This window comes from Mus caroli, chromosome 8, assembly GCF_900094665.2.
Source record: "Mus caroli chromosome 8, CAROLI_EIJ_v1.1, whole genome shotgun sequence".
In the NCBI taxonomy this organism is placed as follows: Eukaryota; Metazoa; Chordata; class Mammalia; order Rodentia; family Muridae; genus Mus; species Mus caroli.
Window position 1 is genome coordinate 51,455,647 of NC_034577.1, and position 23,364 is coordinate 51,479,010.

Here is a 23,364-nt window from a genome sequence, read left to right on the forward strand (position 1 = left end):
TTGTGAGCATCCACCTCTGTTATTTGTCAGGTACTGGCAGAGCCTCTCAGGAGACAGCTATATCAGGTACCTGTCAGCAAGCACTTTTGGCATTCACAATAGTGTCTGGGTTTGGTGACTGTATATGTGATGGATCCCCAGTCTCTGGATGGCCTTTCCTTCAATCTCTGCTCTTCACATTGTCTCCTTATTTCTGTCTGTGAGTATTTTGTTCTGCCTTCTAAGAACCAAAGAATCCACACTTTAGTCTTCCTTCTTCTTGAGCTTCATGTGGTCTGTGAATTATATCATGGGTATCTGAGCTTTTGGGCTAATATTCACTTCTCAGTGAATGCATACCATGTGTGTTCTTTTGTGATTGGGTTACCTCACTAAGGATGATATTTTCTAGTACCATCTATTTGCTTAAGAATTTTATTAAGTAATTGTTTTTTAATAGCTGAGTAGTACTCCATTTTATAAATGTACCACACTTTCTGTATCCATTCCTGTGTTGAAGGACATGGATACATGTTATTTCCAGCTTCTGGCTATTATAAATAAAGCTTCTATGAACATAGTGGAACATATGTCCTTGTTATATGTTGGAGCATCTTTTGGGTCTATGCCCAGGAGTGGTATAACTGGGTGTTTCTGAAAAGTTTCTGTGATGATTTGCTTTTTAGTTATCTGTTGGTTAACATTTAGACAGGCTCAGATGAGAGCATTAATAAAATGAAGGTAAGATGTTCATAAATATGATTCTAAAAGGCATTTTATATCTCATGGATTCATGTAAAAGTTTTAGCATTAGTAGAATACCCTGTGTTACTACACTGGGGTGAAAATCCTGGTAGCTTGTGCCTGTAGGCACTAGAGCTTCACTATTGCCTAGGTGTAGACCACTTATGCATTTTCCCAAGGTTCTAGGTTCTAGGATTCTCCTTTGTTTTGCCGTCTCAATCAAAGATGGATAGTTATCAGCCTATTGGTGCAACATGAATCACACATAGCTGTGTATATTAGGAAAAAATGTCTGTGGTACACTGTTACAAAGTTTTTGATATTCCATTAAAAAATAAATCTACTCCCCACTTTAATGGCTGTATGTATATATAATTTATTGTCTATAATTCCCTTACACCCTCACTTCCATATTGCTATACTTCTGTTTCAAACACATATGTCCATTTCCCTGATAGATCATATTTTCATCATCAGCTTACTGACTGATCAAAAAACACAACCTAAGACAACCAATACTAGAGTCCAGCTGTCCATCCAAAATTTTGAGTGAGAGGAAGAAGAACAAACTGTTACTCAACCGATCATGTGTTCTTATTTTGAAATATTTAATGATTCCTTGATTTGACACAATTATATCTTCTCTCCTTAAGAAGACATGTAACCCTAAAAATCAAGAAAAGTTAACTGATTTTTTATACTACAATATTGTAACTACTATCTATTGTCATGGGATGTTTTATGATTGGATGGCTCTTTTCAACAAAGTGTGCATTATTTTTAATCACATTACTGAGAATGTCAGAGAGAAAAGTAGAAAATAAAATGAAAAGGAATTAATACAAATAAAGAATAAATGTAAAAAGTAAAAAAAAAAAATATTTCATGTGACCAGTGTTTAACAAAGGTAAGATATGGGTCAATGCTGCCTCCCCCTCAACTCTGCTACTGAACTTTTTCACTGTCGTCAAGTGTAGAAAGAAAGAGAGGGAAGTTAACTTAAATAATCTTGTGACTATTTAATTTTTTTTTAAAATAGGCTTCCTTTATAAAGTCTTGGTACTTTAAAATTAGATTAAGGTTCACAAAGAAATATATATTTTATGATTATATATATATATATATATGTATATTTAATGAAATAGTCTAAAAATACTCTAACATATACAGAGAGGTAGATAGAAAAGATGAGTCCTTAGAAATAAGCATTGTAAAGTCTAATATTATTTTCTTGGCCATGAAGAACACTCCCATCTCTTTAAAATACAAATTATGCTCCTGTTACAGTGGGTGCAGTGTTAGTGCAAACAGCTCTATCAAACTTCCTATTAAAAACTATAATTCTAGGCTTTATAGCTTGGCTCTTTCAGAGTAAAGTATGTTGGGCAGAGACTAAGCATACAAATCGTCAGCCAAAATACATTAAATTTGGTTGAGCTGTCCTTTTTCGAAGAATGTAAATTGGAAAAATTCTGCTCTGCATGCAGAGAGTGCTTGGCAGGGTCCTGTACGAATGCCTTCTGGTATTGTGACAAACTCCCCCAAGTTTAAAGGAGACAGTATATTTAGAGGCTTTATTATTCCAAATTGAATTATGTTAAAGTTCTCTTATAGTTTGTAAAAATCTTTCATTTCACATTCTATACAACAGTCTACACACTGCATTTAGTCCAAGCATTGTTGGACTGTGCACACAACAGTTTAGCTAATATCTAGAGCACCTGAAGGAATCACTGAGTCTATATAGCCTTTATGATTATAGTCTTCTATGACTACTGCCACATTAACATGCAATTCAGTCAATAAGCTGTGTTTACAAATGTTACTGAAGTGCTGCAGAAATAGAAACATAATTTGACATAAAAACTGTAGGCCTATCGACTAATATAATGGAGTATACTGAGAAATAAATTAAAAAAAATATATATATATATATGTATACACACACACACATATATATATGTATATATATATACATATATATATGTGTATGCATGTGTGTAATATATATGTATACATGTGTTTATAATTATGTATATATACATATATATTTCATAAATACATACTTCCTTGAAATAATTCTGACAGGTTGATAATGGGTTCATTTTTAGTTTTGATACTTGGATTGTAACATCATTTTTTATGATAGAGTGATATATGAGGTTGATAGAGGGTTAATGTGATATAGTGATAGAGTATTAGAATAAGAGACTATTATTCTTGGTTCTGAATAGTCTACTCCATTAATCTTTCCCTTCCAGCCTTACTTCCACATTGCTATGCTGGTATTTCAAACACTTATGTCCATTGAATAATCTTCAAAACTTGCCACAATCTAAAATACTTTTTGATATTTATAAACACTGGCATTCTGTAACTAGAGAAAGAGGAACAAAGGTCTTATATTAGTGAAGCTTTTAGAAGGAGTTGCCGGTTGTATTAAGAACACTGCTTCTAGGATATGAGCGAATTCCAGGGACTGAAAAAGTAATGCCAGAAAATATCAGTGTTATGCTCATGTGGAAAACACTGTTAGTCATCATTCTCTCATTCAAATATGTACTTACAGTAATACAATCCCAATAAAAACCACCTTTCACTCCACTTTATACAATCTAACTCCTTCAGGTCCGTAGAAAATTCTTTTAGTATGTTGATCATTCTTTTATGTGTATATTACCTGATGAATGTGTTGTTTCTTCAAACACTAAACTACCTTCACGTTGTCTTTCCTTTAACATGGCACCTGGAATTTCCAAAAGAATTTGTTTTTCTACTAGCTGCTAATAATATTGACTACTAAAATCAATAAACAGGAAACATAATGACCTATACAAGTTTACTTTTATTACATCTTCAGGGAGCTCTAGTATCATTTAGTCTGCTTCCAGTATTATTTTACTTTTTAAAATCCACTACCATGTTTGTTTGCAGGTAGAAAAAGGAGAGGAGAGTGAAGCAGAAATCAAGTAATGCATCATTTTGACACATCTGTTGTTTGGTCAGTGGTGTGCAGTCTACTATTTCTGATATAATAAATGTTTACCCTATTTCCACATTAATGAATGCTCTAGGCTCCAGGACTTTTGTATTTCCATGGCACATATATTTAGAGAGAATGAGATGGTGTCTGTTCAAACTAATACAAAGTAAAGCCGGATAGAAAAATTAGATTCAAGAACAGCTACCTCAATGCACCTTTCTCAGAGAATCAATACTGAGCAACAGGGAGCATGGTGTGGTAAGACTGACAGCTGCTGGGTCAATTACAGAAAGGGAAGGGAGTCGAAGAACTTGTAGGCAGGCAGGTTTTGTGTGCAATGATTAGGGTCAGTGCTTCAGTAGTCAAAATGTCTTTATTTTAGAAGAATTAAATAAAAGGACTCTTTAAAAAGTCTTAGCTATGAGACCTCATGAAATATTTGAGTAGTAGCAAGATTACCATAGTCATTTTTGATAGAGTAAATAAATATCATAAAAGACAGGATTCAGTCATGAGCTATTATTTAAAAACTTTAAATTGCTATAAACTTCTAAGAAGTGTTTGTGTTCATGAAGAAATGTTCCAGTCTCATAAATGATTTTAGAAAATTCTATCTGACTCACTTTCTTCAAGTGTTCAGTAAATTTTGTGGGAGGTTGCTTTATTACCTTATCCTGGGTCCTATAAAACATTCCTTGTTTAAACATTTCAAAAGTTTAAGTGGCTTGTGGAGAAATTTTACTTATATTTTTAATTAGTTGCATATGTGTGGAGTAGTGGGAAATTTGCATTTGATGGCAGTGTCCAAGGAGACCAAAAGGATTCACTAGGCATAGAGTTCCTAGCAGTTGATCACCCTAGTGGGTCCTGTGATTCCAGCCCACTGAAAAGGAGCCTTGGTTTTCTTAGCTACTGAATCACCACTGTAACACTATAAGCACTTTTTACAATGACCTTTCTACTGTGAAATGTAGAAATATGTTTTATTGGATATTTTATTTATTTACATTTCAAATGTTAGCCCTTTTCTCGGTTTCCATTCTGGAAACCCCCTATCGCATCCCCCCTCCTCCTGATTCTATGAGGGTGCTCACCAACCCACCCACCCCTGCCTCTCTGCCCTGGTATTCCCCTACACTGGGGCATAGAACCTTCACAGGACCAAGGTCCTCTCCTCCCATTGATGCCTGACAAGGCCATCCTCTGCTATCTATGAAGCTGGAGCCATGGGTCCCTCTATGTGTACTCTGGCTGGTGGTTTAGACCCTGGGAACTCTTGGAGGTCTGGCCTGTTGATATTGTTGTTCCTATGGGGTTGAATACCTCTTCAGCTTCTTCAATCCTTTATCTAACTTCTCCATTGGGGACCCCATGCTCAATGCAATGATTGGCTGCAAACATCTGCCTCTGTATTTGTCAGGCTCTGGTAGAGCCTCTCAAGAGACAGCTATATCAAGCTCCTGTCAGCAAGTACTCTTGGCATCCACAATAATGTCTGAGTTTGGTGGCTGCATATGGGATGGATCCCCAGGTGGGATAGACTCTGGATGTCCTTTCCTTCTGTCTCTGCTCCACACATGTTTTCCATATTTCCTCTCTTGAAAATTTTGCTCCCCTTCTATGAAGGACTGAAGCATCCACTCTTTGGTCTTCCTTCTCCTTGAGCTTCATGTTGTCTGTGAATTGCATCGTGTGTATTCCGGGTTTTGAAGCTAATATTCTTCACTTACCAGTGAATGCATACTAGGTGTGTGTGCGTTTGTGACTGGGTTACCTCACTCAGGATGATATTTTCTAGTTTGCCTAAGAATTTTATGAAGTCATTGTTTTTAGTAGCTGAGTAATACTTCATTATGGAAATGTGCCAAATTTTCTGTATCCATTCCTGTGTTGAAGGACATGGATACATGTTCTTTCCAGCTTCTGTCTATTATAAATAAGGCTGCTATGAACATAGTGGAGCATGTGTACTTGTTATATGTTGGAGTATCTTTTGGGTCTATGCCCAGTAGTGGTATTGCTGGGTCCTCAGGTAGTACAATGTCCAGTTTTCAGAGGAACAGCTAGACTGATTTCCACAATGGTTATACCAGCTTGCAATCCCATCTACAATGAAGGAGTGTCCCTCTTTCTCTACATCCTCAGCAACATCTGCTGTCATGAGTTTTTGATCTTAGCCATTGTAACTGGTGTGAGGTGGAATCTCAGGGTTTTTTATTTACTTTTCCCTGATAGATAAAGATATTGAAATTTTCAAAACACCAATATCCACCAGAGAACTCGTAAACCTGTTAAACAACTTCTGTAAAGTGGATTCATATAAAATTAAACAAATCAGTAGCCTTCCTCTACACAAAGGATAAACAGGCTGAGCAAGAAATTAGTGAAATGACACCCTTCACAATAGTCCAAAATATTATAAAATAGCTTATCTCCTTGTACAAATCTTAAGTCCAAGTAGATCAAGGACCTCCACATAAAACCAGACATACTGAAAGTATTAGAAGAGAAAGTGGGGAAGAGCTTTGAACACATGGGCATTGGCATTGGGGAAAATTTCCTGAACAGAACACCAAGGGCTTATGCTCTAAGATCAAGAATAGACAAATGGGACTTCATAAAATGCAAAGCTTCTATAAGGCAATGGACACTGTCAATTGAACAAAACAGCAACCAAGAGATTGGGAAAAGATCTTTACCAACCCTACATCTGATAGAGGGCTTATATCCAATATATACAATGAACACATTTCTTAACACTGACCTGAATAAAGGCTGACCAGCCTAGAAGAAATTTTCTAACTCTGATTCTTATTCTTTATAAGAAATTAATTCATTTATCTATCATTCCTTCTTTCCTTCCTTCTTTTTTTCCACTGTCCTTCCCATCTCTCTCTCTCTCTCTCTCTCTCTCTCTCTCTCTCTCTCTCTCTCTCTCTCTCTCTTTTTGCTGTTGTTGTTGAAGGAATTAAATATAGGACATAAAATACTTGATAATTACTGTTTCTTTTAACTATAAGAAGAGCCATATAATACTTTTTGAAGATCACACATATACCTATATAACAAGATTCTTAATTGAGCTTGAAATTATATGTTACATCAACAAAATTTTAAGAAATACAATTAATAATACTCTTATACATAACTTTTCCATTTATAAAATTACTGCATATTTTTAAGGAAATTATTTTGTGAAATTTAAATATTGATAATTTTTATTTGGTTGAAACATTTTCTTCTCAAATTCCCAGGATTCCCATCAGTTGGCCATAGAAGTTCCACATTATTTTCTAAGAACTGTTATTATTGTTGTTCTTGCTATTATTTCTCCTTTAAGAAATTACCATGAACTTTCTTGTCTTCTCCATGCATATATGTTTATACAGTGTACTGCAAGAAAATAAATAAAGCTGACTACCAAATCCAAATATCAAATATTGGGTATAATTTTTCTTGAATTCTTATGAACTGTTAAAAGTACTATACTATATATTTACATTTGTTATACATTATTTTGTAAAGAATGTAATTGGAGGGGAATGGGAACTATATCACACATATGGTCAGTTATGCCGTATGATGGTGTCACAGGGCAAACAATTCTTATACAAGGATGATGCTGGTGCATCAATATAGAGAGACACTGACAATTTGCTTATCCTAATAATCCTTTGAAGCTGGAGGGCTTCACGTAACTGCAAACGTGGCTCTTCTAAACTCACCATAGATCTCTCAGCCTCAGTCTCCCTGCATCTGCTTTCTGATATGTAAAATGGAAGTGCTAATCTCATGTTGGGGAATCATTATAAACAGATGTACATAATTGAGAAAGTTCTTTCTAGAGAAGATCTGTAAAATAATTTCGCTAGTTATTTTTCTGGGAAGGAATTTATTATGGACATTATGATAAAATGTAGGTCTTTTCTAATCTAGATTCAGTGGATGATATTTTTCTGAATACCTAGTTCACTGCTTCCCATTTAATCCTCAATCCCATAATTTACCACACTAAAAAACAAACAAAATAACAAAAACAAAACAAAACACAAAACCATGAATGTTAGCAATCATGAGGGTAGGTCTGAATATGTATTCCTCGAATGTTACTCATTATGATTGACTACGTTAGTATTTCATGAAGAAATTTTATCTAAATACTGATACATTGTTGACTCATTTAATCAAAATCATGTGCTACAAGAATTTTGTCTTAACATTTATAATCCAAAGTATGTATGTTGTAGACCTGATGATGACTCTCTCACAGCAACTGTACACACATAAATTAACAACTCTGTGAGGTTGCTTTGGAATAATACCTGTTAAAACCATTCACAACTGGCTGTTTATCATCAGTATTTTTCTTGTGAGTCTCCAGGGGCCCTTTTACTCTTCCTTTCTCATAGTGTTATCTTGAAGTATTTTCTCAGATTCACTGTGCAGTACTGTCCTTGGTAGGCTGCTATTTCCCAAGATCCCCTCCTGAGCGACCCTGTTTGAGAATCTTCTAGGGTGTAGGTGTTATCCTGCTGTGACAGTTGTTAATATACTCATTAATGTTCTAGGAAAATAGACAAGTTTGCAACCTAATTTTTAAAATAATTGTCTCCTAAACACCAAATATATATTATTTCTGTCTGAATGTTTGTAAGCATTATTCTTGGCACACTCAATAACTTTCTTTGCCTTTCTTGGAATTGAAACTGAGGCCAAGCAGTCTTAAAATATAAGTTAAATAATATTCTGTCCCCTTCAAATAGTTTTGAGTTACCTACAAAATCCCTTTCTATTTTTGTTTGGAGAAAGATCTGTGTTAGTCTTATCAGATAGTTTAGAGTTATGTAAATGTATTTTAAAATCTTCCCTAGAGTTGCTTTAAAGTGTTATGGTATACCTAAGAATGTCCAAGTTAGAGTTTTATTTGTTCTCTCAAATTATTATTAACTAACAATTAAGTGCTATGAGTTTTCCTCTTCATTTTGAAAGTTAAGAAGATATACCTGTGTAATAAATTGTTGTAAGTGCTAACTTTGGGAAAGATCACCAATTAGAAGTTAAAATTAATATTATTTCCATGTGAAAGTTATTGAAAACATGCTTCCTACATTTAAGAAAGTGGCTATTTGTGTTTGCTAATGTAATCTTGTTGCAAATCACCCTCACATTTTTTTTTTCTAAGACATGTGAGAAAAAAACATAGGTATGAAAAAATAACAGTATAGAATATAAAATCATAATTATTAAATTGTGTATTATAACTGTAGTTTCATTAGTTATAGAAAAAAGCTCGGTAACCAGTGGAAATATTAATATAGGTAGAAAACAATACAATGAAACGCCTACCACAGTGCTTTGCTTATACATTCAAACTGCATAGAACAGCATAATAAAACATTCAGTTTCTTAAGTTAAGCTTTTATACTTTTTATTAGTAGAAGTTCTTATCAGCTTTGTGTTTACATAAATTGGATGGTTGATATATGTTTGAATTTTATAATAACAAATTTGATAAACATTAGGAGGTTTCTGTGTAGCAGATAATAAGGGCATTTGAAGTTGAGCATATGAAGCAAAATATGCATATTTGGGATCAATAAGATTTGGAATATTAGATCTGAGATCAAACCCATCCAGTGTTAATTAGTCAAGCAAAGAGGAATTTCAGAGAGAGACACTGACATGTGATGATGTTTTGGCTTAGAAAGAAAAGCTAGAGGAAAAGTTAGAGAAAAGTTAGAGGAAACAACACAGAGAAGGTAAAAGTAACAGTGTTGCATAAGAAACTGGAAAATTTAAAATAACATTTCACCATAGTTTGACAGGAAGCTCCTTCTCAGGCTGGTAGCAGGAAGAGCAGCAAAGGAGCCTGGGTGTGTGTAGCCAACACCTTCAGGGGTGGGAGCAGTGGATAAATCAGTAACAAATCTGAGTGCTCTCCCAGGAAAGAAAGTGACCAGGAAATAAAAAGATGAGGAAACTAACAGAAAAATATAGATTGGACAAACAAAAGTGTTAAAGACAAACGCTATGAAGACACAGCTCAGGGGCAAAACAGGATGTGAAAATGAAAAAGAAGCTAGAACAGGTGAAAGGGAAGGAAGGAAAGCCGGAAAGAGAACAACGAGCCAGGTCTAAAGAAAAGGGGACAGGAAACGATAGCAAGGAAAATAAAATTGATGCCATATGGACATGACATGTGGGTCTTAGAATCTCAATGTACACCAGCTAGCTAGAGTTCATAAAGTCCGCTATATATGCCATCAGGTTGACTCCAGTCAAGAATGTCACTGTCAGTTGGCGGTCCCAGACACACACTGAGTGGGCACTTTTATAACTGCAGCTCGAATCCATTACTCGATGGGGTAAACCATGAAACTCTTCTTTGAACTTGTAGAGAGGCCAGATGACAATGGCGGTGATGTACAAGAGGACACACATGAAAGTCATGCCTGTCAAGTAGGTGGTGAATGGGATGGGCAGGATGTTGGTACATTTCCCCAGGCAGAGCAGGATAACCACCATGGTTAGGATAAAGCATATGATATACACGACCAGACACCATACCAGGGCAGGTTCCTTCCCATAGAGTTGTGACTTGCTGAGGAAGAGAAAGATGACGCAAGCTATGAAGGACTCAAAAACCTTGAGCATCCCAGTTGTAGAGGCCATGTAGCCAGTGATATATCCAGGCCTTGAATGAGTCCAGGTCACTTCTGTCGCATAAGCCACACAGGAAATGCACGAGAATATAATGGCACAGACAGCATATTTTCTGGTGTAATCATAAGACATGAACCGCACATAAGTAATAGGATAGATGATGGATGATGACAGACAGAAGAGAACAGCATAGCAGGCACAGGTGATGGGGAATTCCTGCCATGACAGGAGCAAGCGACTCTGGAGTCCAGTCAACTCCACAGCCAGGACGATCAGTGTCATGGCGAAGCTAAAGCACCAGGAGAACACACACCAGCTTCCCATAGGGCCCATCCAGGCACCCATACAGAGCACTAGTGGGAAAGCCATGCCGGTAGAACACAACTGCAGTAGCCTCAGAAGGCCCAGAGGCTGGAGCAGTGCCCGAGGGGATGCCACAATAATCAAAGAGTCCAGGCCTGGGGATATTGACTTCGTGAAGGTGGTGTGAATCACCGTTGCTGGCATGTCTGCCATCTAATCTGAGGACCTGACAAAGAAAGTTACAGTTTGTGAAGAGAGACTAAACCTCGGTCAAGAAAATGTGCGGCTAGAATACTTCCCCAAACCGTGGCTTCTGAAGTTGCTCATGCTGTTGGCTTTTTGAAGTGCCTCAATAACAAAGCATACCTGTTCTCCTTGGCTGTGACTTAGGCAGTTATTTGTATGTTTAAAGACGGTAGATGTTGCGGGTAGTCGGTATGTAGTATACTTCCCCTTTAATTAAAGAAAAATAAATCCTCCAGCAGTTAATAATCTATAGCATCAGATCGAGGCTTTAAGTACATAGTTCCTAGCCCCCGGCCAGGCTTGGAAATGGGTCAAGAATTTTTATCATGTTTATTAAAATCTCATTACCTAGAGGTTTTTATCCATCCTAAAGGAAGTAAGAGATGGATGGATGCCCTTCCTACTCCCTTCTGTGAATCAAATGACAACACACACACACACACGCACATGCACACGCATACGCACACAGACACAGACACACATACAGAACTAGGTGAAGAATTCAACATGGTCTTAGAGAAAACTCTAAGAATGCCAGGGCCAAGAAGTGAGAGTGGGTGGGTAGGGGAGTAGGGGGGTATGGGGGACTTTTGTGATAGCACTGGAAATGTAAATGAAGAAAATACATAATAATAATAATAATAATAATAATGAAGAAGAAGAAGAAGAAGAAGAAGAAGAAGAAGAAGAAGAAGAAGAAGAAGAAGAAGAAGAAGAAGAAGAAGAAGAAGAAGACCCTGATAGGTTTAAAGGCTTTCTTGACTTTGAAAATGTACTGCCACCCTTTCCATAGTTATAAAAGAAGATGACTAAGTAGTCCTATTATTATTTTATTTTTTTATTCTCATTTAGCTCGGGTTAGATTGGAACTTGGTCTGACTCTGTGGCTGGCCTTAAATTCTTGATTCCCCTGTCTCAACCTCACAAGTGATGGGATTACAAGTTTTCACGTATGCTACAATTTTACTCCTGTTCTTTAATAAAGAAGTTTGATCATAGTCATTCTTTTCCTTCGTGGCTGTATGGGGAGAGAAGAATTTAGGACACAATCAGAATGGGGATTCCTGAGAATGTGGTTTGCATGCATAGCTGATCTTTAGTCTCTTCTGCTTTTCTTTGTTTCTTATGTAGGAATGACCTGCTCTAAGTTATGAATACATATATGTATAAATATGTGTATGTAATTACATAAATGATATTTGCTTTGTTTTTTATTGATTCTTTGTGCTTTGTGCTCCTATAGCTTCTCTGATAAGTCATAGAAATCTTGTTGTATACTCCTATATGCTAACCCATCTCCTTTAAAAAAATCTTTATGTAAACATAATAAGGAAATATTCAATGTTATTGATAGCAGAGTAAACTCATTGTGGCCACTACTGCTGTGCCAAGCCAGTGTTTCATCTCCTGGAGCAAGTCTTAAAACAAATGAGCACGTGAGTAGTTATGCCCATGACATTCATGCCACTACTGCACTGATGAGCATCTCCTGTCAAGTCCAGCATTACTGCAGCTCAAGGTGCTCACCGATGATTGAGACGGAGGATTCCCCTTCTCCTCTAGTATTAAGCATAGCACTTTGTAGCACTAGGAATGTTACCCAGGATGGATAAAGCTTCCATGTCAGTTCCACCTTGATGTTTCCTTTCCCTATGACTTAAGTTTGAAGTGTCTTGAACAGTAAGATCTCACCATCAAGATCTTGATGGTAACCCAGAATATGAGCAATAGCTAATATTGTTTACAGGGCTGTGAGTCAGTGGCCACCATCTACAAAAAAGGGATAGCCCATTCCTTGCACTTTTTTTTTGGTAGTCAAACCTTTAAAGTTAACATCATTTGGCCTCATTTTATATGTGATGTTTTCACATAACTTTTTCAAAATGTCTTTTTTTGTTCATCCACCTTCCTGTGTATGTTCCCCTACCTTGTTCTCTCATTCTTAAGTCTTTTAAATCTTCCTATTCATCATTTGAAAGCCACACTCACAACATTTTGATCTTTGTGGAAGAGGGGCATACAGATGGTAAAAACTAGTCAGGAGATGTGGACAAAGAAACATTCTTTTCTGAGCATGATGGATAATTGCACAGATAAACTCATAGATGTTTTAACAGCATGCGCAAGACTTGCACATGCCCCAACATGGAGTGTTTGTGGCTATGAAGTCCCACCCATAGGTGAGTATTTATTGGAAGCTGCCCCAGTATGTCAATAACCTTTAAGTGGTTGGATATATAACCAAGCAGATATGGGCAGTACAAACTGGACTTAATGGTTTTCAAAAAAATACTGAACAAGGATAGAAAATTGTGTGGATATGAAAGGGGTGGATATGGGAGGAGTTATAAGTTAGTGGATATGAGCAAATTATGTTACATGGAATTCTAAAATAATTAATATGAAAGTAGTCTGTATTAAACTAATGTTTGCTGTATGTGTGTGATGCTTTTGGTGTGTGTGTGTGCATGGATGTTTGTGAACAGGTACACACAGAATTTCAAAGGGCAGCCTCCAGTCTGCTCCTCATCATTTGAACTAAGGCCTGCTCAGTGAGAAGGAACTCATAGCTGACAGCACTCGAGTGCCCAAGAACCAGGGCCTAGATAGCCCAGAGACCCAGGGTAAAACCAAGCACTATTAGTCACAACAGTCAACCAACCAAATTAATTAATTAATTCCTAATGACATTCTGATATTCCTATAGATCAATGTCTTATCCAGTCGTCATCAGAGACTTCCTCTGGCAGCAGATGGGAACAGATGCAGGGTCCCACAGCCAATTATACTGAGAGAGAGAGAGAGAGAGAGAGAGAGAGAGAGAGAGAGAGTCTGCATTGCAGATATCCTTCAGATCAGATCAGGGTCAGGATCAGGTCATGAACTCAGAGAAGAGGACTCAGAAAGTTTGTAAGAGCCAGTGCAGAAAGAGAAAACACGAAGGGAACAAGACCCTCTGAATCAACTAAACAAGCCACATATGAGTTCACAGAGACTGAAGCAGCAGTCAAAGGGCCTAAAGGGACATAGTCCTATGTGTATATGTTATAGCTATTAGTTTAGTATTTTAATATACTTCTATAAGCAAGAATGAGTGGGTCTCTGACTGTTGTGCTTGGTCTTGGAGCTCTTTTCCTCCTGTTGGTTTGTCATGTACATCTTAGATATGATAGCCTTTGCTTTATCTTACTATATTTTATGTTGCTATATTTGGTTGTTACCTCTTAGAAGCCTGTTTTCTACTAATAAGAGGCAGAGTGTGTGTGTGTGTGTGTGTGGATCTGGAACTGAAAGGACTAGAAGGAGGGAAACTATAATCAAAATTTATTGTATGAATATGTTTAATAATAACAAAAAAATCTTAAAACCAATAAAAAGTAAAGCAAAAATAATAAGGATTTAGAAAAAGACAACGTCTTAGTCCCTGACCAGTGACTAAACTGCATGGTACGTTTACATCACGCTATTTTCATCCAGAGCATTGCTGAAAGTTTTATTGTGCACGATATCCATGATAACCAGAGACATCAATCATGGTCCCTGGGAGTTGACGGGCATTGCTAGAGCAGAACTATACAAGGGCTCCTCTGATTGACCTATATAAAGAGAACACAGCTAAAAGTTGTAAGTGCAATTACTTCAATTGTCGCCTAAAACTAACTAACTATCTAACTAACTAATTAACTAACTAAATACTCTTTGACAGAATAGAACAGAATTAACAATATGTTAAGACAGAATTTACAGTTAATTCTTTGGAAGAGGAAAAATATAAGCCATTGCCATTTGAAATGTTAGACATGTCTCCAATGGAACATAACTCAAAGTTAACATAAACAAGCATGTACATTTATTGTCCCTAACCCAGTGCCTTTAAGGAAATAGTCTGTTGCCAGTAAAGAAAATCCTGATTATGCCTGATGATGGCAACTATAAAACATTTCCTTCACAAGACCAAGGGCCTCTCCTCCCATTGATGACCCACTAGGCCATTGGTCTTGTGAAAGTTCTATTCCCCATTATAGGGGAATGCCAGGGCCAAGAAGCAGGAGTGGATGGGTTGGGGAGCAGGGGGAGGGGATAGAGGATTTTCATAGTGGAAACTAGGAAAGGGGATAACATTTGAAATGTAAATAAAGGAAATATCAATTAAAAAAAGACTAAAGAGAAAAAACAAACGAACCAACAAACAAAAAAACATTTCCTTCATACACTTTTCTAGCCCTGTTTCTCTTTCCATTCTGTTTCCTTTACAGGATGATCATGAGAATTTTTCTTTGCTATCATTTTACATAAGCCACTCTCCATCAAATAAAATCATGGTTGTGGTTTTATAAGATATCACACAAGAACTGATCAGTGGAAAGAGTTGTTCACACACAGATATGTATATATGTATATATGTATACACACACACACACACAAAGAGGAAATACCTCAAAGACATAAGATATTCCTAATTCTGGAGACTTTTAGAGTGAGTGTGACTATGAAACAAAGTTAGTCAACCCAACCCTAAGTTTCATGTTCCAATATGGAATTTCATGTTCTAATATGGAAGGGATTTCATGAAGTTTTATATTTTTATAGAACAACAATAAAAAAGACAAAAATTGAGGCAATTTTAAAGGGTATATCAGATAAGTGGTAGCTACAAAATGGGACAAGCCTTTTTAGAGGCCTCAGGTGCTATTTGGTGCCATACTTAGCTTCGGGTTGGTAGAAGATGGTGGTCTGCCAAGTCAATAGATTCTGGGTTTTTGTCAATGTTTGTCTGTTTGCTGTTTATCTATTAACCACGGGTTGTTAGTTTCCATGAAGAAAGTAGCTAAAGCTAGCCCCCCTAAGTAAAGTTAATTGTCCTCTGGACCTGCAACATTCTTTTTGACCCCAGCCAGTTCTGAGGGTGAGGCAGGTATATTATTTCCCAATCCACTTTTATATCATTTTTAATTACATGCAAATATTAAGGGCAGGCAGTACAATGAGGAACAAGCAGGCAATAAGCAAAGTCCCCTGATTACTCCCAGGGTCACTGTTTTTAAGGCCTTATCAGGATGATCATGCTATCTGAGCCTACTTCCCTGTCCTAGCCCAAAGTCATATTCATACCTGAAGGCTACCACTTTGTTCCACCCTAGCATCAAATTCTTGCCTGAACTTATTTCCTTCTCATGCCCTAATGTCAGATTCCTTCCTGAACTTCTTTGTCATGATCTAATGTCAGATTCCTGCTTGAAACATATTTCCTTGTCCTTGGCCAATGTCAGATTTCTGCCAAGTGGCCTCTCAAAGGTTCTCCTGATCGCCCCCTTTTTTACTTTATAAACAAGACTGAGTCTGTCTTATGGGTTCTGACAAGAATGCCTTCCTTATCCACCATGGAATAAGCATTACAAAAGCAATTCCATTCTGTCTTAGGTCGGTAGGGTTCTGTGCAGAACTTACCCATACCTGGCTGCTGGCCTGTTAAATTAGTAACTCTGTGTGGGGTTCATTTTTAGTTTCAAGCCATGTACTTTGGCTGCCAACATGTTGATGTTGTCAAAGGCAAGTTTTAACAAAGTATCCAGGAATAAAATTATTCCTATGACAAAACGGGCTAGCATGATCAAGCCATATATGCCATTTTTGAAGCTTGTCCAAGATGAAAATACTGACCTCAGGCCATGAGTAATTTTATTAGCAATATCTGCAGCATCAAAGCTCAACAGAGTAGCATTCTTTAAATTCATAATCTTGGTATGCAGAATGAAGGCATCCAGAGATGTGTTAGAATTATGCCAAATACACTGCAAGTATCTTTGAACCTTTACCCAATTATAGTGACTATCATTGTAAATTTTAGAAGTAACACAAATCCATTGGTATTTAGCATGATACTCGAGATGGCTTTTTACTCTTGAACGCTGAACCTCCTTTCTAATAATTTGAATGGTATCAGACCTGCAACATTCTAACTTCTGCATATCACTACTCTTTTAATCAGTACATCAGCTTGCAGACATAGCTTCTTTTCAGGCATTTTCAGAATACACAAGAGCATCAAGTCAGGCTTGAGTCAGTGTATAGAAAGTGAGTAACAGATGCACAAAGACCAACCACCAACTCAATTTGAGGAAAGTAGGATTTTGGTCATAGAAATGAGAAAGAAGATTAAATGTTTCTAGACAGGATATACACGTGTTCATTAGTGATCCAATGACTGAATAGCTTGTAGCAATATTTTACTTCCTATAATACTAAGGACTTGTAGGAGACAGTAACTGAGATTTAAATTTTGTTGCAGTTGACTTGGTGTTATTTGAACTATAGTAATTGAATTCCACATCTGTTTAAAAACTAAGCAAAAAGAAATGCGTCTAGAAGAGATATGTATTCTGCCTAGCAAATTGATCCACTATACAAATGAGAGATGAGATGGCCCAAGAACAGAATGCCAGTCTCACTTGCAAAAAAAAAAAAAAAAAAAAATCAGAGATTGTGCCCAACAAAAGAAGTAATGAATGAATAAGAGAAATATAATTAAAATGGAAACATGAAAGATACTAATTAAGGTTCATAAAAAGCTTAAAAGACAGAAATAAAAAGCCATTAGAAATAATTAGTGTCTGATATGAAAATACACAGTCAGAGTCAGGAAATCAGTCTGGAAATATGTTTCAGATATTGGCTGCAGACAACTGATGGACTGGCCAGAACAGAAGTCACTCTGGCCTCCATGTTTTCTCTCAGAAAGTGAAACTGAGTTCCCTGACTGAGTGGAAATTAAAGACCTCGGACATAGCTTATGATTTCAGGATGAGCTGAGTTCTGTTTGGTGTCTCAGAATAATCTCCCCTTTTACAGGGCTAAGAGGTGTGAAAAGACAGAAGGTCTCAAAGAGAACAGGCAAGACTGGGTTTTATGGAGGTAGGGTGAGCGCCAAAAGTGCACAACCGAGTTGTGGCACCTGCACAAAAAAAACAGGAGTGAGACAAGAGGCCTAGGAAGGCATGTGCTTCCTGGTGAGGAACTGCTGCTCTTGCTGTAGACTTCCTAGGAATTAGTAGGTAGGGTAGAGGCATAGAATGGGGATGAGCGAAATTAGATGTTTCTAGAAAGAATGTCCCAACAGATGAGACATAGAGGTAGGGCTAACTAGGGCAATGCTGAGGACAAGGACAACTGTGCCCTCTTGTGACTCAAGAGTTTCCTTGTCTCCAATCTCAAAACCTAAGTTTGCACAGGGTCCTTCTTCAAACATTTACTCAGAGATGTAGTAAAAAAAAATTAGCATTCTTTGATTTTTGTGTTTGTTTGTTTGATTGCTTGGTTTCAATCTGGACCTTGTTATGTATCTCTAGACAACCTGGAATTCCATATGTAAATGATGCTGAATATGAACTTATAAAGATACCTCCTGCCTCTGAAATGCAGAAATATGAACATGTGTTTTTGTAATCTCATTAGGATTTTGTATTCTTATGAATGTAAATTCAACAGCAAAATTCCAAGAAATAAGTATCTACACCTCATTGAAATCGTTACTGCAGTTCTCTCCCTTTTCTGGGATGCCATCATAACTTTGTTGTCTAAAACCCAGAGGATGCGAGAAATTAGATGTTTCTAGGAAAAATGTCCCAACAGATGAGATACACTCGAGTCACAGAAGGCACAGTTGTTTTTCTAACTAAGAAAAACGAAATGCAAAACATACAAACTAGCTTCTACTGTTGGTGGAATCAAATAACACAAAAGCAGATATATCCAGGCACATTATATTTATTGATCAATAGAAATAAATTGTATGGTGCAAAGCATGGAAAGGGTACTGGGGTGGGTCTGTTGCCTAGTTTCTCACTGAGTTCACATTCTGAGTTCAATTTCTGAGGGCTATTGGCCCTCAGGCTGTAGAGTGCATTGATGCAACAACTCACAGGTTTTCAACCATTGCTGGTACTGAAATCTAGAGCAGGTTATTTGATTTATTCCAGCTACAGAATTGGTTGATTATAGTACCTAGCTGATTATGATAATATCCATAAAGTGCTTAGAAACTTGACTCGAGTTTGGTAAGAGGTCAAAAGCTGGTGAATATACTTAACCACACAATAATTATAGCCCAAGTCTCTCTATTAATAGAACTTCAGGTTAACATAATGAACCAACACTTACACAAAATTATGATATAGTATATGTGTTTGTATAAAACATACTCAATGTATAATTAATTACTACCACTGAATGAAAAAATATGACTCTTAAGTTTTTTTTTTTGCATTCTACAAGCTACTATTTATTAAGCAATAATTTTTTGTATTGGTTATTTTATTTATTTACATTTCAAATGCTATCTCCCTTTCTGATTTATAACAGTGAAATCACCAGTAAACTTTCAGTTTCTTTTGCAGTTCCACAAACAAAATGTTTTAAAAATACCTACGAAGCAGAGTATATACTTTTTGCAATGAAGAGAGCTGCTTTAATCTTTTCTTTTAGCACTAGAGAGGTGGTTCACAACTAAATTTATAATATTCTTTCCTAAACTAAACAATTAAATATGTGTTTCTATTATATAAGAGTAAAATATAAAAATTGCCCCATGTAAATGTGACTTGTGTTTTGATGGGGTACATTCTTGAGAAGTGTCAAGATGCGTACTTGACTGTGTCTTTCAAATTTTACATTTGCAAAATATGATAACTTTTAAACATATGAGTCTAACAAAATTTCATGGATATTAATTGTATAGCCAAGTAGCATTTGAAATATTCTCCCTTTCTACGAAATATTTTATATATATATAATTTTCATAAAAGATTACTATGCAAAGAATACCTTTCAGAGAAAATGCATATGTGAATGACTACATGATTTTATGTGTGCCTGAAATCATAAGTCAGACTCCTTACTGATGAAGTCATTTCTCTAGTTGACAACTGTCGAAGCCATCTATAAATCCCATGAATATTAAGGTACTGTTCACTAGCATATTTGCCATTTTGAAGTCAGGCAAATAGAACTCATGAAATATGAAAAGTGTGTGCCATGTCACATTGTGGAAAATACTACCATTAAGATGATGTATGGAGAAGTTCCCACCTTTATCTGCTGGGAGACTCAGATGTATTTTCAATCATCTGTATTACATATGTTGGTAATGTCACCATTGGTTTATGCCCTAGTTTTCTCCAAGCTTTAGGAAGTCTCAAAGCTAAGCTTATGTGAAAGATTAATGTTATATTTCTGTTTATGTCTTAAACACAGAACCATGCTTTTATTGGTGTTGAAACCATTAGTAGATTATAAAATCATTCTATCCCCACTACAAGTAATGGGCCAGTGGTGTTCATTATCACACCATGTATTGAAAGCTTTTATTGCACTGCTTATTTGAAAAATCTAAATTCTTTAGTGATATTTGTGTAATTCTAGAGTCACAGGAAAGTGTTCAGCTTAGTGACATCATGCAATTGTTGATCATGCTTGAAGGCTCAGCATTCACTGAACATGAACTCTTCAATGTGAATCACTTAGAGAGAAGCAGTTCATTTCTCTTCTCTTTAGTTTATACTACTTTGAAACATTAGAGACAGAGTACCTATTCCAAAGACACATACAAATATACCACATTTAAAAATCTTGACATTTTGTGAATGGGGATAATTATACTACTAATAATTGAATATATAAACACATATGTACATGTATTTACTATAACTATTTGATAATATTGATCTTAGCCTCTCAGTTCTAAAATATTTTACAGCATCTTCGGTAATATGATGTGAAGCAAAATTGTTTTCTTTTTGATTCAAAGGCAATCTTACCTAATGCTGCATCAGGAGATGGAAAGGCATGAAGTGCCCCATCACTAATCACTTCGTACCTCTCTTAGCATGTTGTGTATTATAGCTGCCCTTTCATGCACCGATTAGTCAAGAACATGCTTTTCCTTCTAAATCAGTGGTTCTCAACCTGTAGATCATGAGCACTTTGTGTCACCTAAGGCCTTGGCTAACATATATTTTTATATTACAATTCAAAATAATACCAAAAGCACAGTTATGCTTAGCAATGGAAATGATTTTAGAGTTGAGTCACCATAACATGAGGAACGGGATTAAAGGTTTTCAACATTAGGAAGGTTGAGAACTGCTGTTTTATATGGATTCAAAAGGTTGTATATACCTATGTAAGAATATAAACACATACAGACACACACAGACACACACACAGACACACACACTAACTAAAGTAAAAAGGTCATGAATTTGGGAGGGAGAAAGGGAAGTGGAGGCACAGTAAAAATGGGGTGAGGAGAGAAAAGGACAGGTCTGATTTAGGTGCAATGTTCATGTATGAAGCATCAAAAATTGAATTTACTAATTAGTAAAGACATATTTTGGTTTTAGTAAATCCTTATAATTCTATGCTCTCTTATGCCATTGGAAAATGCAAGCAGGGTTATCTTATGTATGAAATTTATCAGGTCTGATTTTCAACAGGAAATCAATATGTAGGATTTTCTCATGTATATATGTCAGTATTGCATGTTTATACTCATGTTCAATGTACATAAAGATAGAAACCCACTGTTTCTATGTCTGTATCTGTCTCTGTCTCTCTCTCTCTTTTACTCATTAACATACATGTGCAATTTCCTTTAAAGGGTATGTCAGTATGTAGTTGATTTTTCTTTTATTGTTTTAAAACAACAACACACTATAATTTTGCTTGTATTCATCTGTCTGTCCTGAAACTTTCTCTGTCAAACAAGCTTACTTTGAACTCAGTGATCTGCCTGTCTATGCCTCCTGGCTTCTGGGATTGAAGTCATTCACCATCACCACTTGTCTTATCATTGGATTCTAAATATATATTCTTATATCCGTAAAGAGTTGCAGACGTCATTTCCTCCATAGAAGCTTCTGTCTGCAGCAGACTGAGTGCATTACAGAAAGCCACAACTTGTCAAAACACAAGGGTACCTGACCCCAGTAAATCAACCTATAGCCAGCACCTACTCCAAGCTTCTGGAAACATCTTGGAAGAGGAGGCTAAAAGGCTGCAAGAGACAGATGATCAAAGTATCTACTGCCTGAACATATGCCCCTTCTAAAGAAACAGACATCCTTTGTGAAGGTGTAAGGAGGAGCTGTGGGAGGCATGCCAGAGAAAGGACTGAAAGATGTAGTAAAGGTATTTTGATATATGAGAAATCAAATACGTGGTCCAGTCTTCAAATTGTTGAAAAATTATTTACCGTAGTTTTAGCACAGACAAGAAATTCAAGGATATGACCTTATGTGACGTTTCATTTTACCTGCCTTCAATTCATATGCAAGGAAACATAGACATCTAAGAATAAATGTTAGGGTTTTTATAGAATATCCTTCTTATGTTCTCAGAAATAACTTGAAACTGACTTTAGCATCAGTACTAGATCATGTATATGAACTAATTTGTTTTTTTTTTTTTCAGGCAACAATTTATGTTTTTAATTCTTTTCTTCTCTCTCTCTCTCTCTCTCTCTCTCTCTCTCTCTCTAAAAATTTTATTAGGTATTTTCCTCATTTACATTTCCAATGCAATCCAATCCAATCCCAAAAGTTCCCCATACCCTCCCCCCACCCCCACTCCCCTATTCTTAATCTACTTGTCTGGACTAGTCTTGTATAAGTAAAATAAAAAGTATCTGCTTGTCACAGTGTAATAGTATACTTTATCTCTAATTTTGATCATTCCACTCATTGTTTAAAAATAAAATTATTATCAGCCTAATACTTGCAGAAAATGGTAATGGCTAAGGGTGTGTATAATCCCTATTTAAACTTGTGCCTAAAATAGACTCTACTTCCAGTATTTACTGTTGATAACACATGAATTAATATTTAATTTTTCTGATTTGATTGCTGAAAATTTTGAATATGATATTTCCAAATGTTATGGTATGGAAGGAAACCCGTATGATGCTCAACAGCATACTGTAATATGATTTCAAACAGCCTATTTTGTGTATGCCCAAAAAGTACCAAGAAAAGACTTCAACAATGTAAATAAGTTCAGAAATGTTTTGCTTGTGATGTGATTATATACATAATTTTGTGTGACATAGAATGGGTAAAAATTAAGTCTACTTAGTCTTCATCTACTATCAATAAAAGCATCCTCATTATAGAATGGGTATTATTTTCTTCTTCTTCTTCTTTTTTTTTTCTGAGTCCTGCTGGGAAAACCATTGTCTTTAGTAGCTGTAAAATGCTGTATTGCTTTTTTTATCTTTTATTTTTTTTAATTTTTAATATTTTTTATTACATATTTTCCTCAATTACATTTCCAATGCTATCCTAAAAGTCCCCCATAGCGTCCCCCACTTCCCTACCCACCCATTCCCATTCTTTTGGCCCTGGCATTCCCCTATATTGGGGCATATAAAGTTTGCAAGTCCAATGGGCCTCTCT

General features: G+C 36.2%; 2 protein-coding genes across 2 annotated transcripts in view; both read right to left on the reverse strand.

Annotated features, from left to right (window-relative positions):
* Galntl6 (polypeptide N-acetylgalactosaminyltransferase like 6) overlaps positions 1 to 23,364 on the reverse strand; it is a 1,053,895-nt gene that overhangs the window by 825,314 nt on the left and 205,217 nt on the right. The window lies entirely within an intron of this gene.
* On the reverse strand, positions 8,936 to 11,078 carry LOC110299854 (myeloid-associated differentiation marker-like). Its single transcript, XM_021169757.1, has one exon. The coding sequence runs from the start codon at positions 10,883 to 10,885 to the stop codon at positions 9,935 to 9,937; it is 951 nt and encodes a 316-aa protein (XP_021025416.1). The 5' UTR covers positions 10,886 to 11,078; the 3' UTR covers positions 8,936 to 9,934.